This window comes from Paralichthys olivaceus, chromosome 24 (genome assembly GCF_024713975.1).
Source record: "Paralichthys olivaceus isolate ysfri-2021 chromosome 24, ASM2471397v2, whole genome shotgun sequence".
In the NCBI taxonomy this organism is placed as follows: domain Eukaryota; kingdom Metazoa; phylum Chordata; class Actinopteri; order Pleuronectiformes; family Paralichthyidae; genus Paralichthys; species Paralichthys olivaceus.
In genome coordinates, this window is record NC_091116.1 from 175,779 (window position 1) to 202,209 (window position 26,431).

Below are 26,431 nucleotides of genomic sequence, written 5' to 3' on the forward strand. Positions count from 1 at the left end.
ACCTCGTTCCTGTGAGATTTCTGATGAGAGATTAGCAAATTAGCCTGTGGAGTAAGGCCCATTGAAAAGCTAATGTGTTCCAGCTCCCTGAGGGTCTGATATCTCCCTCCATTAGCCTTTTACAAAATACCACCTCCACCAACAAAACAAAGTGCCCATAGAGTGATTTTCATCTGCTAAATTAACTAAAACGTCAAAGTTCATTATCTGTCAGTTTACATAGTTCTTGATACGCTGATGGTAAAAACACTTAGACTGACTCACGATTGGTCTGTCCCGTGTATCAGCGGGACCTTGATCGGCGGAACTTCCATCCCATCTTTTCTCTGGATAATGGGAGGAAGTGGAGATGCATCATCCATCACACACAGTCTAGGGTTTAAGATAATATTAACGTATTCCACATAAGCCATATTAAAAAACATTACAGGAGTAATAGATTGCATTTGAGTGACTGTGTATTTAGTTAAAATTGAGTTATATTTCAATAGTAATGTTTGACTCACTGGCTTTTCTTTAGGTATTGTTGCACCCTTCAAAGTTGACTTGTCCCATACAAGGATTACAACAATTTGACTTCCTTTGAGTTTATAGTTAAATATCACCATCTACCTAAGAAATATAAGATTTTCAAAATAAGTGTTACTGCTATATGTGAAAGGATTTGGGAATTTTATTGACACTCATATCTTTTTACTATCACTGTAAATAATATTAAAGTCTCTGTGTGTGTCAGGTCCTACAGAACATCCTGGAAGCAGAGACTGAATACTCCAGAGAACTACAGAGTCTCCTGGGCTCATACCTGCGCTCACTTCACCCCACAGACAGGTGCCGTTATTTTGATCCTTTTTAGTTTTTATTTTATTTATTTATATACACACAAGCATATCTGTTGCTATCCTAATATAGTCTGCACAATTTCCCCAGAATTTAGTGTACATACACAGTACATTTACTGCATCTATACTGTATTGTCCATTGCAATATTTATAGTATATGTATGGATTACAGCCAATGAATATATATATATATATATATATGTTGAAGCAAGTCAAATACACTGATTTATTTATATCAACCTAATCAAATCTACAATATGTAGAATTAATCAATACTGCACTTTTCAAGATTTGATTGATCTGATTTATTTCTGGCACCATTTAGTGATTAGATTTCCTCTTAAGTAAAAAAGGATTTTTGTCTATATGATGAGGCTGCAGTTTACTCATATCTAAATTCTAAATCCCTGATTCTACAAAAGATTTAATTCAAACACAGAAATCTGTGAATATACAAATTAATCAGGATTACCCACAGAAGATGTTTAAATGATGAATGATGTCCCTCCTCTCTTCCTCTATCCTCTTCTGCTTTGCAGACTCAGCAGCGTCGACATCGGTCACATTCAAGGAAATCTGGAGGAGATCTCGACCTTCCAACAGATGCTGGTTCAGTCCTTAGAGGAACACACAAAGTCAGTGCATCCCTCTCCTCTGTTTGCCAACATCTCACTTAAATAGATTTCAGCTACAAACATGGTTGTAATCTCATGTGGGATATGAAGAGTTGATTTCACATATATTTTATATCAGACGCTGTCAATTGCAGTTTTTGAGGCAGAGGTATTTTCTCGATGAAATGGCTTTCATGCACTGCTTAATGTTTCCTTTGCCAGCAGATTGAAAATAAACTGAATATAGCCAGTATAATAGTTGTATCTTTCTTATTTGTGTCACTGAGCACAGTATGACTCATGCACCACTATTATTTTTCCTTCTGTCCTGCAGATGTATTGCATCCTGTCAAACTAACAATGCATCCTCCAGGTTCACATCAAAACAAAGCAGAGTGCAGACTGTAGATGGTGGGATGGTCATGTATTTAGTCAGTGCAGTGACAGAGACATCTAGTGGGAGGCTGAAGTAACACAGTCTTATTTGCCAATGCAGTGCAGCAACAGACGCAATCATTTTCATGTCAATGTCCTTAAATAAACCTTCATGCATCTGTGTGTATTCTGTATGTGTGATTAAATGGCAGCAGAAGCAGTTTGGAGTCTAATGTTGACATAACGTGTGTGTGTAGACTCCCAGAGAGCCAGCAGAGGATCGGGGGGTTCTTCCTTGGTCTGATTCCCCAGATGAAGAACCTCTACATGGCCTACTGCTCCAGCCACCCGTCTGCTGTCAGTGTGCTCACACAACACAGGTACAGTCAGAGAATGAGTGAAAACTGTGTGTGCATGTTTAGAAACCACAAGACAAAGACAGGAAACATAAATCTAAGTGTGTGTGTGTGTGTGTGTGTGTGTGTGTGACAGTGAGGTGCTCGGGGAGTACATGGAGTCAAAGGGGGCGTCCACTCCAGGGATCCTGACTCTGACCACGAGTCTGAGTAAACCCTTCACCAGACTGGAGAGATACCCGACGCTGCTGAAAGAACTGGACAGACACATGGAGGTGAGTCCATCCGTCCGTGTTTACTCAGATCAACCAACAAGCAAAGATGGCAACGTCTCACGACTGCTCATTTTAAAATGTTATCAGCTTAGTTTGCACTTTATACCTGTATAGGTTCAGATGGTATTAAGTAACATAACAATGACTGTGGACTGTGATCTGATTTCCATGCATCTATTGTTTCTATGTTTTATCTATTTTATTATTTTTCGTCTTTGTCTCAGGACCAACACCCTGACAGAGCTGATCTCCATGCTTCAATGACATCCTTCAAAACACTTTCAGTAAGATGATGAGATCTTATTTAAAGTTTAAATTAACAGTAGCTTCCTGACTTGTGTGTGCAATTTTACCAACTAACAAAATGGAAAGTATCTCACAGAGATTTTGTGCCTTTGTATGATTGTATGATTGTGTGTGTGTGTGTTCAGGCTCAGTGTCAGGAGGTGAGGAAGAAGAAGGACCTGGAGTTGCAGATTTTAACAGAGCCAATCAGAAACTGGGAGGGGGATGACATCAGAACCCTGGGCCCCGTCCAGCACATGTCTCAGGCCACAGTCCACACGCAGAACTGTCAGGTACCGTCAGAAAACCTGAGCAGCTTAAACCCTGATACCATCTTTTTCCATCTGAACTTAAAAACACATTTGTTTGCTATTTCAGCTGGTTAAGTTTAATTACTTCACCTCAGGCTATTGTAGTGTTTCAACTCTACAGTTTATCCTTTAATCTCTTGTGGCAGCCATTAAAAGTTACTTTGACCTACTTTTGTTTTTTAGGAGTCAAACGAACGCTACCTCGTCCTCTTCCCTCACACTCTGCTCGTTCTATCTGCCAGCCTGCGAATGAGTGGATTCATCTACCAGGTGCGTTTCACATGAGATTAAACCGAAACCCTGAGTTTGTCAGGACTTATTAACACTGTGTGTCTATGTAGGGGAGGATGCCACTGTCAGGGATGCTCATCTCCAGAATAGAGGACGGAGAAAACCTGAAGAACGCCTTTGAAATATCTGGTCAGCCCCTTGTCTCTTTTACCTCGTAGATATTTCTGATTTCAGCTGATGATTTTAATGTTTTTGCATTCGATACCTGTGAGGTTCAAAGTTGAATTGGATTTAACAGGCAGGTTACTTATTAAAAAAAATAAGATCACACTAATTCAGCCTAAAACAAAAAATACCTGAACAAACTGGTCAAATAATGTATCACGTATTTCACATCTTATTTTACTGTATTGTTTAGAATTTGATAAAAACTATTATCACATAATATTGTGTGTTTTATTGTTCAGGTTGTCAGTGTGAGCGGATGCAGGTGGTGTGTAACACTCAGCAGGACCTACAGGAATGGCTGGACCTTCTCACCAAACACACACACACTCCAGCTGCACTCGCACACAAACATCAGTCCGTCTGTCACACAGTAAGTGTTTTGTTCCTCACTCGATTCTCATCCACTTCTTCACCCCCCTGCTTCTCTCTCTAACGTTTCCTCGCCTCCTCCCAGTTGCCCTCTCACCCGGTCACCCCCACCAGACACTCTGAGTCACGTGGAGGGAGCAGCGGACACACCTACCACACCCTTCCCCATCCCGCCTCATACGGGACGCCACACGGTAGCAACCCAATGTGGGGTCCCCTTGAGCCACCGAGCACCCCCAAACCCTGGAGCCTGAGCTGCCTTCGCCCTGCGCCTCCGCTTCGGCCGTGTGCTGCTCTCTGCATCAAGGAGGTGCTGCTCAATGACACTTTCAAATAATTCTGCACACCTCTTCTTCTGTTCATATTCATTCACTTGAAATTACACAATGTAAATGTTAACCTGGAGCTACAATTACATTTCTGCTGTGAACAATCCAATCACTTTTCTTTCTAGGATTTGAGCAAAAGTCCTAAAAACATGAAGAAGCTGCTTCCGAAGAGGAAGCCAGAGAGGAAACCTTCAGAAGAGGACTTCACTGTCAGAAAGAGTCAGTTCATAAGTGTGTTTATAACAGCATTGTTATGCACTAGAAGTGCGTCCTCACTCGTCCTTCTCTCCCGTCCTTGTCTTTCAGGCACCGTAGCTCTAGAGGAGGACGCTCAGATCCTGAAAGTGATCGAGGCGTACTGCACCAGCGCCAAGACACGACAGACTCTCAACTCCAGTAAGCACACACACACACACACACACACACACACACACACACACACACACACACACACACACACACACACACACACACACACACACACACACACACACACACACACACACACACACACACACACAGACAGACAGACAGACACACGCACACACACACACACACACACACCATGAACACATTATTTTGCACATTCTCACTCACTGCTAGCTACTGTGTGTTAATGCTGACACTGTTTGTTCTCTGCTTTCAGCCCTAACAATGTGTTTCTCTCTCCTCTTTTTTCACGTCTTCCCTTCATCCTTCATTCTTTTTTAATTAACTCCTTTGTCCTTGTTGTCTTGTTTCTCCCTTTTTTTCCCCCTGAATTTTATTCAATTTGAAATATTTTTATCCCACACAAACTACTTTCCTTTAATTTCTGGTTTAATCTCATATTTTTGTTCTTAAATAAATTCTGCCTGGTTTCAATATGGTTTGTTTCAACACCCCCCCCACCCTTTATCCAATATGGTTTATACTCCTCTGCTCATCTCATCCCCCAACATTTAAATTTGGTTTGTTCCAAACTCCCGTCTGCTGCTGGTGACTTTATGGCACAGCTTGGCAAGGGACTGACCTCATGCACAACCATGTACTCGCTGACACCAACCTCACCCTTGCTGGTTTCCATGGCAGCCTGCCATGTTCCGACCAATCAGAGGACTCGGATTATGACAGTATCTGGACAGCCCAAAGTTTTAGGACTGCCTCGTTTTCTCGTAAGACACATTGGTGAAGCAGCTAGTGTCCAACTAGAGATAGATGTGTTTACGTGTAAATCAGCCCAAACATCTCAACTGCTGTGTGTGTGTGTGTTGTGCATTCCCATCACTATAGCTTTAGCAAGCATATACCTCATTTTACTGTCAAGTATCTTTAAAGGTGGTTGTGTTTGTACTTTGTAAGGCATCAGTATCCAAGCCTCTCTGTAATCTCATTCTCCTCCAATTCTATATCAACCACTTGGAATGAGGGAGTATCTTTGTGTAGATGTTCACATATTTTTGTTATTCTGTCGTATTGTGTGTGACGCAGGGTTGATAACTCACACTGTTGCCATGGTTTCAATTAGGCTCCAGCAGGAAGGACGTTCACATGTTGTTTCCAGAGGAGGAGAAGATAATAGTGGAGGAAACCAGGAGCAACGGACAGACTGTGGTGGAGGAGAGGTGCTGAAAATAAAACAAAAACACAACAACACAATATATGAATACAAACATAGTGGATAGAGGAAAAAAAATTAAGAGGTTGCCATGAAATAAAGTGGAACATATGAATTATGAAAAGAAACATATCAAATGCAAACAAGTTCTAAATATGATTACACAGATATAAAAAACGAGGATAGTGTCAGTACATCACAGTAAAACAGAGCTGCTATGTTCCTGCAGGAGTTTGGTGGACACTGTCTACAGCCTCAAGGATGAAGTTCAGGAACTCAAACAGGTGATTCTGCAGTTTTAGTTCACAAATATAGAAGTTCTTCTTTTTCCCAAAGGATGCTACTTGTTTTCCCTCTCTCTCTCTCAACAATCCACTTCCCCTCCTCTCCTGTTTTTCTCCAGGACAATAAGAGGATGAAGAGGACGCTAGAGGAGGAGCAGCGAGCGAGGAAGGAGCTGGAGAGGATCATCAGGAGGGTTCTGAAGAACCTGGACGACCCAACCTGGGACGAGACAAACCTCTGAGATCATTGTGGATCCAAACATCATGGACAGGATTGAGACTCTAAAAGACTGAATGGCTTGAGTAAAATGTAGTTCAACCTGTGCGAACAGAAACTGCCAACACTCCATCGTGTTATTCAACATGTCTTCACCGTTTCCACTTTAACCCTTACAATTCCCTGCACACTACACTCTGGACCAAGAGACGAAGCCTGCTGGCCATCAGCGAAGCCTTCACATCTGACTTTAAAGCTGTGAAGCCAAAATAGCTGGTAGGCATGATGACATCACTTCCTGTCATGGTCCTTTTCCACTTTCTTTCAGCCTTTGGCGTGCCGACGAAAAAATCTCTTTTACTTTCTTGCAAGTATAAAATTTATCGCCAGGAAAGTATTTTATTTACTGACCTGGTGCATTAATTAGAACGATACATGAGTTTATATATTTCATAAAAACTAGAAACATACATTTTTGATTAGCAGCGATTTAATCTGAAATCCAAATGTTAAAGAAACATTTAAAATTATTATTTGTGAAAACACATTTTAAGCTTAAATTACCAGCACTTAAAAGTGGCCTCATATTTTTCAGGATGACATGAAAGTTCTGAGTGTTAATTGAATTAATTGACTTTTAGATGATATATAGTGAGTTTATCCAATCAAAAAAACTTGCTACTGTCAAATGGAAGCTGGAGGGAGATTTTCTCAGGAATCAACCATCAGGGAGTTTCAGGTTCCATTCAGCATCCATTTCAGATTTCATGGAGAAAGCAATATCTAAAGGTAAAAGAAACGTGTTTGAGCCAAATGAGCTGCAAGAACCAGTTTCACAAGGCTCAGCACAGCAAGAAGGCAAATGAAAAGTTGTGTCTGTGCTGAACTTGTAACCAAAACTTTCAGATTCACCTGTTTACCTGTGTGTGAATTTGAGAAAGCTTACAAGGTAAACAAACTGTTAAATGTTATACATCCGCCCAAAGCTGCAGTAAAATACATGAGAGTAACAGAAACATCATTGCAACCATTTGCAGTTAATTTAGAAAACATAGGCAGAATCTTGTCTACCAGCAGTATATTTTATATTCCTACCAAATATCACTTGAAATATGTAAGCTTTTATTGTGAAAAATAACCGTAGCATTGCCTCTAACAGTCCTTGCAATGCTCAACACATTATTTTGGAGCTTTATATCATGTGTCAAAACACTAACAAGCTGTTATGGAAAATGATTTGTTTATGTTTTAAAACAAAGTGTCTCTTAAGTGTGATAAGAACTATCTCAAATCACAGAAAATCCTTTTTGAGAAAAACATATTAACAAATAATTATTTTAGTTTGGTCCATGTCCCATTTACTTACATGGAGGAGGAGGACGACTTGTACTGAAGGAGGCCACGAGGGCAAAGGTGCCTTGGCGTCACTTTTAGGGTGCAGTCATGTCGTCCACCTTTGTATACAGTCTGAACCTGGAAATGTAAATAATGAAATTACATTACGAAACAACATGGGGGAATTTACCAGCAAGTGATGACATTTCAGAGAGCTGTTCGCAACAATACCAATGCAATGGTTCCTTGTTTTATTAGAAATACTGAGAATTTTGAGTTCCCTGTGCCTTTAAGATGAAGTAAATCTGTGGATCCACTGTCATTACTCCATGCTCAAGCTGTCTGCGACCGAGAAAGTACGAGCTTTGTAAATCAGCAAAAACATGAAATATACGATCAAAAAAAATCATCAGGTAGCAATATCAACAAATATTATATGTTTAGTAGCTGATTCTAAGGCGAGGAGATGGTTTTAAGACTTCAGGAATCGTTTTAACTGCACTGAACTGATTCAGAGGCATTGAAGAGAAACGCTGTTCAGACACCATCACAGTCTTCAGGAGCTTTAGTCTGTCCGCTCAATGATTTTTCTGTTTCAAGACCAAAATCCAAGCAATACAACACTGGAAATATATTGTTTCTTTGATTTGTTTTTTTTAATGATTTTTACAATGTTGATGAGAAACTTACTGGAGCACGATTTCTTATTTTTATATTTGTGATTGTGTTTTTACACTAACGGCTGATTTTGATTTGTAAGACTTGTTATTTTCTACTTGGGCCTTTTTGTTTTCTTCTGAGAATCAGTAAACTGATGAGGCTTTTAGCTTTAAGGCTTCACCTGCAAAATGAACTGAAATGAGAACTACAACGTAAGCCATGTAATGTAATATGCCAATTTTTCTCTTTAAATTATGTATTTAACTGAAGTAACTGATGTAAATGTATTGTGTGTTCAAACAGTTGTTACTGTGACGAGAATCATAACCTCCTCTATTTATTTCACCCATTTGTCTGAATAAAACGTTAAATCCAGTCACGTCTCTAATAGAGCAACGTTCATTGATGAGTCTCAGGCTATAATAATAGGTAATAGTAGATAAATCACCACTTACCTGTTGATTATATTCTGTTTTATTAACCTGCAGAGTAACTAGCAGCTACCATTACAACTGGTCATGTCCGGTGATGGAGGATATATCTAGAGAAATAATTTAAGCAGGTAAAAGTACAAAGAAATAGACAAAATGTACTCAAGTAAAAGTTCCAGATTATCTTTTCTACTTGAGTAAAAATACTTGCTTATAAATATATTTGTTTATTATAGGCCAGTCAGTGGGAACTTAACCTGGTTAGCTCAGTTTGTCAGTGTTGATGATGGAAGCTCTCATTTGACTGGACACAGAGAGGAGACAAACAAATCACACTTTGTCTTCATGAGAGGAAGCAGAGAGGACTTTTACTTCTCATGTCAGTTTTAACACTAACTGTGTGTTTTGCATTGATTAGGTGATTGTCTCATTGTTATTTAATTATGTTGGTGTTTTTCATTCAGGAGCTCTGTCACATACTTGGCCATGCTGTATTATAGTCCAGTCACATGTGTATGTGTGTGTGTGTAACTTTTTTGGGGTTCTAACCCTTGTAATGACACACTCTATACTTTAAACACGTGTTTTGCATGGGGGAGGAATCGGTGATGGCTGCAGATATAAACTGGGAGTTGTGTACAAAAATATGATTCAAAATCAAGGTGCAAAGGCCCAGTTAGCTTATAATATAGCTAAACTGTATGTGTGAGCTTAAACTCCCATGCTTCATACTTACTCAACTATATGTGTTCCACCTAAATCAGATTCCCCTACAGTGAAACACTTACATAACTGTTAAACATGAATCCCCCTGAAACACACAGATGGATTGCAAACATATCACAGCATTAATTTCAAAGCCCCAAACAAATAAAAAAAAATAACACCATGCATGTTCCTGGAGGCCTGAGCGCCTCTACTGCAGCAGCACGAGGCACAGCAACGTTAAAAAGAATACACTGTTAGAAAACTTTAGCGTTCATCTTTACTCACTCAGACACTTGTACATAAAGCCAGGGTTCCCACGTGACGCAGGTCTGCTCCTCGGTTGCACGTGCTAACAGTAAGAGCTAATTCAGCAACAGTGCTCAGTCAGACGTCTCCCAACACGGCTCACACTCCGGCGGGTTGAGGTTACACACAGTCGCAATCCCGCTGGGTCTGAATTCTTCCAAAATACTGGATTTACACAGAATGAGCGGAGCTTAGAGCAGCCATCGTCCCTGCTTCTGTCCTCGTGCTTCTTCTGAACTAAGTCCCGCCCTTCACAGAATTGATTGATTGACACCTGTCTATCCAATAAAAAACAGAAAACGGACATTAGAAGTTCAAGGTCAGTTCTGAACATTGGATATTTGAACATCTTTACAAGAATGCACAGTTCCCCATATTAATGCAGAAATTAAACCACTTAAGTAATAAATGAAGAAAAACGACAAAGTCGACATAAGGATAAACTTATATTACAGATATCAACCTACTACAGTACAAACTAAAATCAGGAGGGCACTTCATACAGGCCAGAAGTTTTGGGAATGACACAAGTATTGGTTTTCACAAAGTTTGCTGCTCCAGTGTTTGTAGATATTTTTGTCAGATTGTGTCATTCTCAAAACTTTGGATCACAACTGTATATAAGGTTTAACAGCTGAAGAGGAGACGGAGACTTCTGTCAAACTCAGCGACGGTCACACTTTGTCTTCATGAGAGGAAGCGGAGAGGACCTCTACTTCAAATGTGAGTCAAAAGAAACTGCTGTGTTTGAGAATGTAATCACCTTTGCATTGATTGGCTGTTTGTGGTAAATGATGAAAGTTATAGTCAAGTCAGGGGGAAATAACTTTTGTCAGTGTTAAAGTTTCAGTGCGTAGAATTTAGTGACGTCTAACAGTGAAGTTGGATCTTGCTCCTCTTCTTGGCCCGTTCTAGGGTAAAGAAAACAACGATTTAGATGATTACACACTAGGGACAACATCACTACAATTATTTTATATTTAATTTCTGCCAATAGATCCATTTCACTTAAATCCTACACACTGAACCTTTATCTATTAAAGTTAATGAGCTTTTATTTGACTGATTAAGGAAACTGAAAGGGGACAAGGTCTGCTGGCAACAGACAAAATGACTGTTACACCTGTCTTCATGAAGAAGCAGGGGACTTCTTCTTCAAATGTGAGGCCAACACATGTTCCCTTTTATCCATCTTTTGATCTGTGCTTGAGGTACTGTCAATGACGTCCTCTTCTTCACTTTCACAATGTGAGCCATGTTCTTTTGATTCACTTATAAAAAATTATCCAAGGAATCCAATAGTCCCCTCCTAAAGCAGACCCCTTACTGTTTGAATAATAAAATCCATTCCAGTAACAGATTTCCTTTATAAGTGGATCCATTGTCAGCTCTTGGATTATGAAAGACATAGAGGGGTGTACACACCATGCTTTCAAACAATCTTTTGTGATGTCTTCATCACCATCCAGCTCTTCAATTACCAAATCGACTCTTTATATCTTTCTATGTTTCAGGTATGTTGTGGCGTTCACTTGGTGATCGAAGTAATTTGGTTTTTTCCCCCCAAAACTGGAAAAGGATGTGTCTATCTCCATCTGTAATAATGAGCAGCTGCAGTGGCAGAAGAAGGAACACGAGTGTATCACTTGCTTTATCACTGCACAGATAAGGGTTAGGCACTAACCCTAACCCTGCAAATGATCAGTGGTTTGAGGCAGCTGCACAACACTAGAGGAGAGACTCTGACTGTTCTCTGCATAGCCTCTATACACTTTTTGTTGAATTTGATCACCACGTATACGTTTGTGATGTTTTGACAGTGCGTTAACAACGGTTTGATGGTTCCCAAGGTGGATGACTGTTATCAATGCCGTCAATAACATCACATGGCCAAATTGCCAACAGGTTTTGGCAGTTCACCAGTGAAAAGCATTATTCTCATAACAACGGAGGAGAAAGGAGTCTTTGTGAAGTTGTCCTTACTAAATTGACAAGGCCTTTTACAGCCTTTGATACAGGGCTGGCTGCCTCACACAATGGAAGGCATATAATTTTGCAGATGTCGTCTGGAAAGCTCAAATGTCAATGCTTTTCACAACAGCACTGGGGCCTGTGAGAGGCATAATTGATTGGTTCACCTTTTGTCTAGTGCCAAATATTCATTCAGGAGGACAAAAAAAAGAAGGCAAAGCAGAAGATGAAAGAGCATCTTCTAGACTCAGTGTGTGCTGACGCTGTTCATCTTGTTGAGGAAAAAATAGTTTCTCCACATTATTGTGCAGGCTGCTAATGTCAGGCTGTAGGTTCCTCATCCATCTACAGGACATGCAGTTAAAGATGTTCAAAATAGAAATGCAGATGACTCAAAAACAAAACACGATCAAACTTAATTACCGTGTATAACACTAACTCATCTTGATTATGTGTCTTCTCATCGGGTTCAGCATCAGCAAAAATGTCAGCATCAGTGTTTCAAGCGAGTGGCTGTGGCTCAGTCGTCCACTAACAGGTGGTTCGAACCCCAAATTGCCCCTGTGCAGACAGTGTGTGATAGAAATGCAGAATATAGTAGCATGTTGTATGAAAAGCCTTTTGATTGGGCGATAAGACTAGAAAAATGAGTGACAATCACAGGATGATGATGATAATGAAAAGGATTCGGGGGTAATTCAATTTGCATGGCCTGTTATTAATTTGTTATCTGGATTTCTCCACTTTGTGATTGGATTGCATTAGATTGTAAGAGCTGGTGCACAGACTGTATAGATTTCCAGAGGAGATAGCATCTGTCGGGTTTTGCTGGGCTTGCGATCACGGGAAAAGGTGGCCTCGTGTGACTGTTCTTTTTGTCATGGCATCAGTTAGAAATTGTGATGTTAAATTGAAACTGTGGATGGTGTGTGCAGGGCGGCTTGGTGCACACAGCCTCACATTAAAATGATGTGTGATAATTTTCCTCAGAGTCAGTCAACTCCTTTTCTTCTCTGCTTCTTGAAGCTTCTCAAAAATGACAACATTCAATATTTCTTGAGGTCAGTAGCTCTCTCTCTCCTTAACTGGCTGGATAATGGAGAAAAGTAAAAAAAAAACATTTTTCACTTTTTTTACTGTTCTTCATTATCCATTGTCAGTTTTAATTGTGCAGAGTCAGTTGATGACTGGAGGTGCATCTGTTCTCGCTTCAATTTCTTAATCAAGAGCACACTTTACCCCATTCTGCAGTAATAACATAAACTGATGTTCCTGACATGTAACTGCACGACTCTATTCATTTTAGAGTTGAATGTAAAATGCTTGTGAAACTCAGGACCTGAGATCTGAGCTGTATAGAGAACCAATCGTTAAGTCTGTAACACACACACACACACACACACACACACACACACACACACACACACACATACACACACACACACACACACACACACAGGCACACGATCTATCGACAGGCCCTTTGTAAATGAAACAAAAACTTGATTCACTGGTGTTGCATTGTTTTTGGCCATAGAACCAACAGGTGACACACACACACTCCATTTCCACTACCTTTCTTTCACTGTTTAGTAGCAGCTGATAATTCAGATTTTACTTGTATTGTTGCTTTGTGTCTCTCTTTTCTTTCTCTCTCTCTTCCCTTCAAACCCTCACCATTAATTTCCAGTCTCTGCAATTTACCTCTTCAATAGCAGAGTGGAGTGAAAGAAAAGGGAAAAGAAAGATGACAAAGACAACACAGGACTCCTCTCTTCTCCCCGGCCCTGTTGTTGTACAAAATAGCCAAGCAATAATTTTTTGTCATTGGTTTACTCCTAAAAGCCCATTTGACGTCAGTCCTGAAAGGGAAGCAATAAAGAAACCTTTTCAGTTGTGTTGATTGAGCGAGAGAAGGAGGAATGAGTCCCTTTGGGACGGGGCGACCGGAGAGGTCTTTTTATTTTCTCCGCTCGGGTAATCAAATGGAGCTGAAATGAAAATTGAGTTTTCTATGAAAATAGGGGCCTTTGTTGCCTTTGGAAGGCTGGTAATTCATAAACAATAAGGCGGCTTCTTTTGTTTGGGCTATAATATATTCCTGCAGCTCTGAAAGAGGTCGGTCTCTGTGTGCGCGCACACACACTCACATTGAAGCCAGAGTAAAAGCCAAAGCGAGTCAGCAGGGGAAGAGAATATAAAAGGAGGCAGAGAGGCAGGCTCTCCATTCATCGTCCTGGATGGGAGACGCAGGGTGCTTGACTCCTCAACTCTACGTCCTTCATCTGTCTCTCTCTCTCTGTTGCTTCCTTAAACCTCGTCATCTCTGTTTGTCCAACATTCTCATCCCGCTCACATCTCCCACTCTTTTCTTTTTGGAACAAGAAGTCCAAACTTTAACTTTAAGGTTTTCATGGCCGGTGACAGGTGTGAGATTGCAGCACACTTGTCATTCCAAGGAAAGATTTTCTTCTTCGTCTGAGGATTTATGGATTAATCCACCATCAGTGCATTTTGGATTTTAGTGATTGTCCTCGTGCCATTTTTGTTTTTTCAAAATATAAAGACCCAGAAGAAAAGTGTTGCAGTTTGATAAAGAAAACCTAAAAACTGCAATGTGAGCAGCAGACTTGGAGGACACCCACTGGATGTCAGCAGACTTATTCCTATCAGGTCAAGGATATTGCTCTATTTTAACTTCAAGGGAGCAACACCTCCAGTCTGTGGAGTGATTTTTTTTCCTGCAGAGTTTAACCCTTTAATCCAGATGGAGGAGAGCAGCAGGGCTTTTTGAACACACAGATGGAAATGGCTGACAGCACTGGACACCTGAGTCGTTCAAAGTGGAATTTACAGCTAATCCATGAGAGGAACAACTTCTTATTTACACCTGAGTGAGGTTGATGTCATGATGTCATGATGGCAAGAGATCCAAGCCTCGTTATCTTCTCCTACCTGAATGTGAAGAAGACACTTTCCTCAGTTGGAAGAAGTCACTTGTATTTTCACACTTTGCTTGTGGATGGAAACTCATGCGAAGAGATTAAGAAATGTACATAATGTGGATTTGAATCAACATGATGTAAGTGCTGCTATTTGCATCTGTCATGAACTTTGAGCAGAATTTCTAAAATCCATTTATAACATCTTTATTTCAATAGTTTGCTTGTCAAACAAAGTTCAACACTACCACTCTCCACCACTATAGCACCCGGAAAATGCATATTTGTACTTATTCATTTAAATTCTGTGTAACTTAAATAAGAAGACAGTATCTGCCCCTAAGGCAGATTAATGGTAGGAACCATAATACAGTGTTGAAGTTCTCACCTGTGTTGATAAAGTATTAAAAGGAAGTTGTTGCTAACAGACACAAAGTTGTTGGTCTGGCTGGTTCTATCCCTGGCTACTGCTCACATGTTGATCAGTAGATTTCTCTTTGTGGTTGTTTCAGATGCAGACTGAACCCTCTGTACTCCACAGATCTAATTGGGCAGATTGAGTGCAACCTGACTGTAAAATTGTAAAGCGCTGAATTAAGTGTGTTTATTTAGTTTTGCACTAAACCGTACAAATATAAGCAGTGGAGCCAGGAGCATTTCCTCTCTGGCAGCTCAGATTGGTCCAAGTCTGTCCTCCTATGCTTGTCAGATGGTGCAACCTTAACGCTCTGGAAAGGACTGTACCCAGGTTGTGGGCATTTAAAAGAATTATTTTATTTTAGCCTGACTTTCAGTCGTTTGTTGTGTTAGTTGGATTTATAACATTTGTTGGGACGAGCTGTGAGCCTGTCTCGCCTCTGCTCAATTCGCTGTAGTTTCCTGTATGTGAAGCAATACCACTCTTCAGTCATGTGACATAAATTGCAATGTGAGCATGTCTCTGAATGAGTTTGCACAGCACTTACATTTCCTCTTAATAGATATTAAGCACAAGATTATTACTTAATCCAGTTGTTATTGAAAGAGTCAAAGTGTAAAGAATCTAACGATGTAATTTGAGTGAATTCATTACATTATGGACATATCATTGATGATCACATGAGACGCTTTCTCTTTCTATTTTCAAGATTTGGTCATGAAAAACTGAATGTATAATAGATGTCGGTTCAGTTTGGATTGAATGAAATGTAAATATTAGTCAAACAAAGTATCGGTCCAGATTTTGAGCTCCTAACACAAATTCCCACCCGCAGAGTTAGGGCTGGCACTAAACTCTCATTAAAGCAACGAGTCATGTGACGACAAGCCAGCTCTTTAAGGTCATGTTCAGATGCTTCTCAGGATTTAACACATTTTATTGATTCAAGAGGGATGAGACGTGAAATAAGTAACTTGGATCAACCTCTTAAACCTCACATCTCCTGACGTTGTCAGTTTTTGGCGTCTTGGTGAACGGTGTCGAGTTTTAAATAACAGCAACTCTGTAATTTAAAGCAGCCGGATGATGAAAGTCGTGTCTTCTGCCTGTTATCTTCGGTTTAATAATGCTGCTATTGAGTAATTTGTGTGTACAGGTCTGTCTGGCTACTGGGTGTTAGCACGTCTGTGTGAGGTTTATTTCACCTGTCAATGATCCCAGCTTTTTGTTTGGCTCACACATGAATCAGTTAAGAAAAACAGTAATTTAATGCTTTCGAATGAGACGGACCTGAACTTTGTGTCCTTACTAAAAACTGACTTCAATAGATTTGTTCAAATTAGATTTGTCTCTGTTGTTTGAAACTCTTATCTGCTTTATGTGGATTACTGATGGATGCTTTTCTAACTTAAGGTGCATCTGCTGATGCACAAGGACTTCATCAGGTATCAGATCATTTTAATTCACTGTGCACATCCAGTTTCACCACTTTGAGATTGAGAAATGTTTCTATTATGTTCAAAACAATTCAATAAATCCACAGCATAGTTATGTATGGAAGTAGTTGATGTGATCCTCAAACAAATCGGACAATCTCCACCTTCCTCAAATGAATTCTGACATTGGAAACAGCAGTGATAAGGAAATGCTGACAGTCCTTCTTAAACCACTAGATGGCAGCAGAGTCTAACAAACCACGAAGTAGTGACAGTGGCATCCCTGTCAAAGTCCGATTCAATTTTTAAAAATGTGTCTTCTATATTAAAATTAAAATTCCACAGAATCAAATACTGTAATTCTGGCTTTACAGCGTGAAGCTAAATCATGAGGTCTAGAGTCCAAAGTCAGTAGAATAATCGAATTATGAAATGATATATGATATATGATATTTTTAAATGTATATCTATATCCTTATATTTAATTGTTCAAATACTAATAGACTATCTTCATGAAATAGTAGGCAAATAAAGGTGTTGATCACATTAAATTGTAATTTCATTTATGATTTAACATACTTTGGAATTTTGACTCTAAAACAATCAGAATGAAACAAATACATGTCTCAGCATTTTTCTGTTCTAGAGAAAGAAATGTACAAATGACTAAACTCATTTACAGGTTGTTTGAATCCCCCGAAGTCTGAGAATCAACACCGAGGACAGGATGTCACTAGTAGTTTCGTGAGGAGACTGAAACTGCTCTTTAGCCGTTTAATTTAGTTTTTTTTAATAAGTGTTTTACAGAACATGAATGCTAGGACTGTTCTGTAGCAGCCAAGAGTTTAAAAACGTTTCACTAGAGGGAGCTTTACATCCACCTTAAACCTCAGAGGGCACTGAATCCTCTGCGACTGAACACTGAGTTTTATAAACTGCTGTGTGTCTAACCCCTGCAGATGTTTACAGCCCCCACACACTGACACTAACTGATTTATCAGTCCTCAAGTTGTTGTGCATGTAACACACAGTGCACTGTGGGAAACATCTGGACGACGTAGTTATGTCACAGCAGGATGACGCCTGATGAGGGAAACACTGGAAATCAAGTGAGATGTACAGTGCTTGTTCTTTCATGATGAAACAATAGCAACTGTTCGATATTTAATTTCAGATCAAATTAATCCTTTTCTCAATTGGCTGTAAAAATTCATATTAGAGATGTGTTTTTTGTATTTTGTGTTTTGAGTATTACTATTTTGAGACATTCAGATTAAGTAAATTTAACCCTAATTGTTATATATTTTTATTTATGCTTTTAAGAGAAAGACAAATTGCATAAAATTGCAGGACACAAAAGGCTCCAATATTTTAAGCATGGTCCCAAGTATTCAATAATTGTTTCTCATTTTGACGTTAAAATGAACCCGGACAAAAAACAAGATTGTGTAAAAGGTCTCCACAGTTTGCAGCAGCTGAAATACTGTTGAATAATGATCGAGCTCATTGGCGGATTCTGAGCGCACACTGTAAATAAGGAAACGGCCTTCACAACAGATTAGATGGTTATTTTTCTGTAGGTGCTGACATTAAATTATGAATTGGCAGTGTAGGGAATATATCATCTCTTCACTATGTGCTGCGATTTCTTCAGCTCTTGTTCAGACTAAGTGGAATAAAGCCTGCCATTATGAGAGCTCAGGGTCTTATTTTCTTACCCTCTCTGTCAGCATCGCTGGAGCCAGGGTATAGTTTTCCTCTGTGTGTGTGTGTGTGTGTGTGAAATAATATAAGTGACATTATATTTCCAAACCGCATGTTTGTCCATCCACTTGTTGGTGGTATGCTGGTTTAAGGACAGACAATAAATAGGTGAAAGGTACGTTTGTGATGTGTTGTGTCCAGCATTAAAATTTTAATTATTCAAGTTCAAACACTTTAACACATACTAATCTATTCTACTATTAACGCATTAAAATTAATTCTACTGGTAATTACATAGTGTGTTATGAACAATTAATTACGACTGCCAAATTAATGTTTTCATTTGTGTTAGTTAGGATTACGCAAAAACTGACAGAATACCGTAAGACTAGGTGGAAGGACGTGGTAATGGTCAGGGAAGAACCTGTTAAAATTTGATATGGATCCAGGATTTTTTTTATGTTGAAATTGCAAGATAGAGAATTTTTGTTGAGTTCATAAAATACTTCATGGATCTTGATGAAGAAAACCCGGGCATGTTTGGGGAACTGAAATTTGATTGCAAATGCAACAGAAGAAAATCTAGTGGGTTAACATGTGGTTTAATAATGGGTGTAGGCTTTTCAGCTGCTATATAAGAAATGGGGTTGGAAGCTTCAGCTGCATGGCTTGTTTTATGTTCAGAGGATTGTTGGGCCTTGTGGAGGTATGAGTGAGATTTTAGTTCTTTGTATTACTGTTAAATAGGACACGTGTTCGTTTAATGTTCTAACAGCACAAGGTTTCATATCCCACCTTTTTATTTTGAACATAGATGAAATGAGAAGACTGATCTTATCCAGTAAACCGTTATCCCACAACTTTAATGGCCAATGAGCTGGAGTTTTAAGAAACAGCAAGGGCATATAATGTAGCATGACACTTGAAGGTGTCAGAGTTGTTGCATCTTTCTGTTCAGATAAAGTGGCTGTATATATTTTTGCTGATGCAGATCCCTGTGGTGAAGTGGAAGAACCTGTGACCTCAAAATGTTGGTCCTGACTCTCACGGGGTTTAAATTGCATTTCTCCATCATACAGTTTGCAGTGTGTTAAAAGTCTGTGGATGCGGCTCGGCAGGTTGTTCGTGGGTCTCCACTGATGGTGACCAGGCCCTTTGCAGCTGAAGCTTCTGTACATTAACTTGTTTGACATTTTCTCTTATCACATTCTTTTATATGCTGAAAATTCAGTCTTTACTTTATCTCTTCACTCTCAGTTTCATCTGCTTTTTTAATGCCTCCACTCTGGTGACAGCCGAGGTCAGAGGGCTTTGTTAAGGGCTGTTTGTCTCTCCGTCATGAACTGAATGGATTTTGGTGGTCAAAGGTCAAGGTCAGTTTGACCTCACAAAACACGTGTTTGTCCATGTTAGCTGTTTTCTATCCAAAAAGGTTAAAGGTAAACTTCACTGCAACATCATAGTTTCCAGCTAAAACACTTTTTTGGTCCATTATTTAAAAGCATAACTCAGGAACTCAAGCAGAGTTTATGGGTTAGCGTATATTTTACATTTGGACACAACTGAAACTGATGCTCTCAGACATGCACTGAAGTTCAAACATTCTCCTGAAAATATCTGGAGGAGCTATATGTGACAACGCAAATGTCTTAGTCGGTTGCTCCCCTCATTTTCCATAGTTTATCCCACCAGCTACTTGTAAACTGTCAGAGTGAGCCCATGTGAGAAATGAGCAGGAACATGTCCAGAAAAACATGTGATGGATGTAAATATAGAAAAATGGTTCATTTTAGGGGTGAAAAAAAGGAGCCAAACATTCAGGAGATGCCGATAAAGATGACAACTTAAAGACAAAGAGATTCAAGAGCGTTTGGTGATAAAGGCCGCTGCTGTTGTCAATATGCTGTCAACAAAAACACGTGTTTTCCACATAGTTCTCGATGATGATGAAGCCGAAACAAACACATTTACTGTAGATTTCACTAAAATGGCACTGCAGACTACCAACAACACAAATTATTTTAAAAATAGCATAAGTGGCATGCAGCACTCTGAAGCATTTAAAAAAGCCACGCTGCGATCAAACCGCGTTAATGTGATGTATATCCGACATCCTGCGTTCATTCTCGTTGCAGTAAACATGGGAGCTGTCAGAGCCTGGTGAGAGGGCCTCCAGCACAGAGCAGCCGCTCTCCCCCTCTAATGCATTAACAAATACAGCCTGGATTTAAGTGTATTTCATTTAAAACACATACAGACAATAGACACTTCTCCCTAACCACAATTTGCAATTTGCAATTTCCTAAGGGTAAGCAGCTCAGTCCTCTGTCTAATGACGAGTGAATCTCACTTGAAGGTCACTCTACTCTTGTTTGTATTGTGTTGCTTTCTTTATTGTCACACTGACTAATCTCATGTGGGTCTGAGTTTGCAAACCCACAACCCACACAAGCAAATGGAAATATCTCCAAGTCAAACCTGGATCCTCCTGGACCTGTTAATGTCCCGCAGCAGTCATTTTGTTGGTGTTCCTCGATAACACAAATCCTTGACCAGACTCTTTTAATATAATCTGATTTAGATGTTAAAGTTACAGCAAGATCATTATATTTCTTGATTTTTTACCTGTTACAGTGCAGGGCTTCTCTGTATGTCTTAAAAAAGCAAGACAACTTGACTAAATTAAGAAATACAGAGGCAGGAAGCTGTGAAACTGAACCAACTGGGCCCCAAGATGTTGGGGACATTCACACCGGTGTGATCAGTCTGTGGTGGGCCTGCCTTAGAGGAGGGTGTGTGATTTAAAGGCAAAACACCTGTCGATGCTGAGGAACACAACCGAATGTCTCCCACATCCACTGGTGATTGGCAACTCAACTAGTGTAGCAGACCTTCAAACATACAAGGGTCATTAAAATTGTCATTCAAAATAAATTATTAAAAAATCCAGAATGTAATTTTTTTTGTAATTGCACATTTTAAACTTCTAATTTCTTTAAATCAAAACAAATGGATAAATTCAGCCCAAATTAAAAATCCTTATTAAGCCTCAGAGTAGAGAACATTTTTTGACTGAAATAAAATATGAGAGTAAACATTGGTATTTATGGTTTGTTATTGGATTAATACAAAACAGGCAATGGTCAAAATCAACGCAGTAAAGGAAGAGAGATTATGATTTGTTATGATTACAACTGGTGGAATCGCACGCCTTCACTCTGTGTGTAATAAAGGTTATAATCTCACACTTTTAAAAGATCCTTTCATGCTGCACAATACTTTTGAGTCCCTATTTAAAAAAAATAAAACTGTCTCTATCCTCAGCGGTGGCTACAGGTTCCAAAGTGGAGTAATTTCATTAAAACCGATTATCTTGCATTGTCTGTTATTTAAGCAAACCTAACAGGATACTTCATTATATATATATATTACAGCCCCATCAGACTAGAAACCTGTCTGCACATCTGCAAAGAATTTCACTAGTGGACCCCATAGATCAGAGCAGTAAATATAAACCCCTGACTGAGTGAATGCATAATGTAATGTATGTGTAAACTGTGGCAGAAAAAGAATATATTCATGTAAAACGGTGGATTTTTATTGTAAAGCAACTTAGAATAAAGACAGGTGCTTGGTTTAGGTTGATCCTCAAAGTAACACGTCACCTTTCAGCTGCCTGGCTGACAAGCATCATGAATGCAAATCTGTCTCCGTATATATATTTAAATGGCTTTCCCCCAAACCCATCCACATGTCAGTGCTCCACCCATTAATCAGACCCCCTCACTAAAGGAAATACACCGCCATCATCGCTCCACTACAAGCATTACACAAGACATCCAGTCAGACTAAATGGTCCGACCAATTACAATGATTTTAGAAGAGCTATGTTGTTTGCATTAGCGGAGGAAAATGGACTGCCATTTTCCGCGTGGCTGGGTAAAAATTGAGAATGGAGCTCTCTTCAGGGTCTGTAATGGATTAAAACCAATCAGTCGGCTGATGTAACTCGACATGCTCTCTTTTTAACCACGTATCACATCTTACGCCATTAGAAAGTCTATTCAATGCATTTCTAATTACATGAGCAAATATATCTTTAGCAGTGCTAGTGAGTGCGCAGGGCTGTATGGACGGAGGTGTCGATGCTGTCTAATGGCGTATCGCATCTTACACCATTAGAATTTCTATCCAATACATTTAGAATTACATGAGCAGATATATTTGTCACACTGTTGGTCAGGTCTGTATGGACGGTGTAGTGTTCTACTGATTATCTGATTGACTATTGCTCATAATCAGTTCTCAAGTACTGTTGCTGAAGATTTGCATTACAATAGCAGTATTAAACTGACCGGCTTTTAAGATTTGTAAAAAAGGCTTTGACTTTACTGTTGGTGCACATTTTGTCTATTTAAAAAAAAGAAATATATAAATTTGACAACATGCAACACCAAAAAACTAGATCACCTGACATATGATCATTGAGGAGGATTGTTCTGTAATGTTGAATCTCATTTTTATGCAGGTTTCCTGTTTTGTAATTTAATATTTAAATCTTCAATTTGAATCTAACATATTACTGATTAATGCTATTAATATGGGATTAATAAAACTATTGAACCATGGTGGATTTATACCCTTCACTTGACTTTGTTATTGTGTAAACTACAGCTCCATTGAAAGGCCTTTATTTAATCATCCATCAGCAATTGATTATTTGGATCTCAATATGTTTTGACTTTATTGTCCAGCCGTGGTTCTAGCTTCTTAATGTGAACATAGACTGCGTGGACAGAACACGTAATCAAAAGATGCCAATTTGTGCTTTCTGGCTATTTAAAGACTCATTGATTCACTTAAATAAAAAAATAATTGACACATTTATCGAAAGTAAAAATATTGAAGCCCTGCAGCAAAAAAAAAAAAAATATATATATATATGAAAAAATAGTTGATCGTTGATTGTGAACAGCCAGCCTCTGATTACTTGATACACAGTCAGGTGCACACCTAAAGTGGAGTGCCACTAAGTAAGAAATAAAATGTCCTTCTCTGGGCCAAGTCGATATCAATCTCTATTTTCAGCTATTTCCAAAATCTATAAACGCAGCTCTTAACGCGGGAGTGAGAGCCAGGTGAGCAGAGGGGTTAAAGAGGGCCGCGGCTCTGTCTGGCTTAGGTTAACTGTTGTGTCAAAGTGGCTTTTGTCCTCCCCTGAACAGCGCTGGATGATGATGTGTGGCTGACAGCGCAGCCTGAAGTGATCTTGAAGGTTGCCAGTTTGAATCCGCTACAATAAATGTGCAATTGTTGCTCCGGAGGCTGTTTTACATCAAGCTCTTGAGAAGGACAAAGTTGTTTTGCATTGCTTTAAATGGGGCAGAACGGTGTTTTATAGGCCTTGTCACTCAGTAAAGACAAATATCTGGTTGTATACGTCGCTGTTGTATGATCAAAATGCATTCAGGCCATATAGCTGGCAATAAGCACAACAGAAATGCCTCTCCAGCCACATATCATAGCTGTCTCACAACAAGCTTCGCCTCAAAATAATTTCTTAATCCATTAATTGGCGTGGAGCAGCATTCGGGGCAGGGCTTTTTGTTCAATATGTTTTTCAGAGATGCATACTAATCATATAAAGTGATCCTTTGTACTCAGGTTGACAGGAGCGACGAGGGCTTTCAGATGCACGCACACACACACTCGCTCTCACAGGCATGTGTCTGGGAGCGCCGTCGGCAGACCGAGTGTATTATTTTCCCTGAAGAGTGTTATTTTCCTGTCAAGGCTTGATGGCAACGTGCCAACAGATGTGACAGGGAGCGATCATCCCTCCTTCATACTGTACAGAGAGAGGGGGAGAAAGCGAGGGAAGGATGGATGAGGACGGCGAGAGGAAGACAGATACGTTGGGTTTCCATCGAGGCATTTTTATGCAAATAGTGGAGTCAAATTTGAAAAGCAGCTAATTCTAATGAAATTTTCTCTCAAAAAAAGTTTTCGCTGAAAGTTTGATATGAGAAACCATGATTGAAATCAATTTGTCAAGTAAATGCTGCTGTTCTCTGTCCACCCAGAACTCCCTGCAGTGATGGACCACTGCTGCACCCAAATCGAGGCTTCTACTGTAGTCATGCGCCCATTCGTTTGATCATCAACAACCACATTTCAGTGCTTTAGATGATTCTGTAACATGCTTACACATTTATGACCACCTGCAAACTGTCTCACTGGCAATTCATCATTTTAGCTCATTTAGACTTTTAAACTGGTTTCTGGTCATGTGACAACAACATATTTGGATCATTAAGTGTCTTGCACATTGATCGGCCATCAGAAATGTTTGTGTGTGTCTGTAGAGCCGTTTTCAGACATGAACTCTGGATACTGTCTGTTAAAATTGGGTCTGGACATTTTCTGGTGTTTGCCTTTTGCATATTAAACCATTTGCAGAGAGTTGACTGAATGCGTGATCTTTAGGTTTTTTTGATAGGAATAGAATCCGTAACTACGAATCTATCTTGGAGAAAAGAAACTTGAATGGATGTTCCTCTTAACTCGGACTTCCACTCCAGATTCTGTGTCAGTCATCTTGATCCCCTCAGCAGGCTCCTCCTGAGAGGCAAACGCTGCCTGGCAGATGAGCACTGCTATTCAGAACGACCTGATAAATAACAGTGGCTGCCGATCAGATTAGCCGGTGTGTTAATGGCACTGTTCTCTTTTGTCATCTGGTAAGTCTGTAAGTAAACTGATTCTCTCTGTTATCTCCCTCTCCTTCAGTGTTCGTCCATATTTCTCTCTTCCTCTGCTCCTTTACCCTCTTCATTTACTTCTCCCCTGACTCAAAAACAAAGAAAAAGCAAAACAAAGCGAGAGAAAACAAAAGAAAACACAGAAGAACATGTCATTACTGGTTTTGTTTCTACAGCGCCACAATACCCTGACCACCCTCATCAAGTGATAGAGCGAGAGATTGCGCTCATGCAGACGAGTAAAAGAGAGAGAGAGCCTTGGCGTAACGAAAGGCAGTTTAATTTAGATAATTATCTCGCAAATTAACCACAAACTCCCTGTTAATTACCTGTCTTGGGGAGCAGTGCAGGAAAACAAAAAGCAGAGCCAGCGAGGTCTTTGTTCGGATCTTCTTGGGGGGGCCATAAATTGGATACGCCCCTGCTGAAAGGCCAGATAACCCTTTGAGGTAACAACCACTAAAGCATTTGATAGGCTAATGGGGAATACTGTTAGCATCCGCGTTTGTAATTGGACGTCATAAATCTGGGACAGGTGACGGGAGGACAAAAGAGGGGTTTTGTCTGGGTGTCGAGGCCACGGCGCGACTTGTAAATCCTTCCCCCGGCTGAATGGCGCTATCTGACGGTCCGCATATGGCGAGAACAGGAGATGCAGAGACAGGATCTCTCACATTGATCCTCTGACTGTGTTGAGTATTTATGTGCACTCAGATACACAAGAATATATGTGTGTGTAGCAGTGCTAATAAAAAGACCTTTTCTTATCTTGGTGTCTGCTGAAGGTGATTCTGTCAGCAGCTATTAACCTCGCCTTTATAATGACAGCTCGCCTGATTAGTTCCAACACTTAAAGCCCTGACATTTTCAATTTCACTCTTATTTTTCTTTCTCAGCTCTTTGACACAGTAGGAAATACAGTTTGTACCTTAATCTCCTTCAATAAAGACTTATTAGTGTTGTTAATATTCCTCATTAAAAACCAACATTAAAGCTTTGTTATTCCTTTTTGGTCAAGTGAAGAGCAGAAAAGTACTTTAATCAGTAATACTAAACTTAATTTTACCATGCTTAGAAGTAGAGAATGAAAAGGTAAAGTAATTATTTCATTTGAATGTTATTTTTAAAGGGAAACCCAAAGAAAAGCCCAGCAGGCGGTCAAACCACTTAACAAATCTGAAGAACAGATTACATGTCTTTATCTTTGGTCAGTGTCAGGGAGCAATTTGTTATCTTCTGATTTCAATGATTTCAGAGTTTGTTTCTTTTTATTATTGTATCATTGTTTCTTCTCTCTGTAAAGCGCCTTGGGTACCCTGAAAGGCGCTATACAAACCCAAGTTATTATTATTATTATTATTATTTAGCGTTTGAATACCATCAAAACCCAGGATGTGCAAAACCTTATCTCATTTAGGTGCAAGGACGTGTTGATTGCCATCCTCT

General features: G+C 39.6%; 1 protein-coding gene and 1 long non-coding RNA gene across 5 annotated transcripts in view; one reads left to right on the top strand and one right to left on the bottom strand.

Moving 5' to 3' along the window:
• arhgef7b (Rho guanine nucleotide exchange factor (GEF) 7b) overlaps positions 1–8,683 on the top strand; it is a 15,888-nt gene extending 7,205 nt beyond the window's left edge. For 3 of the 4 annotated variants that reach the window (XM_069520520.1, XM_069520521.1, XM_069520523.1), the window contains 16 exons: positions 737–831; positions 1,382–1,477; positions 2,089–2,211; positions 2,324–2,462; positions 2,687–2,746; positions 2,894–3,040; positions 3,242–3,328; positions 3,400–3,478; positions 3,757–3,887; positions 3,972–4,196; positions 4,341–4,434; positions 4,522–4,611; positions 5,211–5,369; positions 5,723–5,819; positions 6,042–6,096; positions 6,216–8,683. In XM_069520520.1, coding sequence (XP_069376621.1) covers positions 737–831; positions 1,382–1,477; positions 2,089–2,211; positions 2,324–2,462; positions 2,687–2,746; positions 2,894–3,040; positions 3,242–3,328; positions 3,400–3,478; positions 3,757–3,887; positions 3,972–4,196; positions 4,341–4,434; positions 4,522–4,611; positions 5,211–5,369; positions 5,723–5,819; positions 6,042–6,096; positions 6,216–6,338 — 1,800 coding nt within the window. In that variant the 3' untranslated portion in view covers positions 6,339–8,683. The remainder of the gene's footprint in view (positions 1–736; positions 832–1,381; positions 1,478–2,088; positions 2,212–2,323; positions 2,463–2,686; positions 2,747–2,893; positions 3,041–3,241; positions 3,329–3,399; positions 3,479–3,756; positions 3,888–3,971; positions 4,197–4,340; positions 4,435–4,521; positions 4,612–5,210; positions 5,370–5,722; positions 5,820–6,041; positions 6,097–6,215) is intronic. The other variant, XM_069520522.1, reaches the window with a different exon arrangement.
• A 1,846-nt stretch (positions 8,684–10,529) lies between these two features.
• The window catches only part of LOC109640069 (uncharacterized), an 83,994-nt gene continuing 68,092 nt past the window's right edge, over positions 10,530–26,431 (bottom strand). Inside the window, exon 13 of the long non-coding RNA XR_011240283.1 lies at positions 10,530–10,664. This is a non-coding gene — a long non-coding RNA (uncharacterized lncRNA). The remainder of the gene's footprint in view (positions 10,665–26,431) is intronic.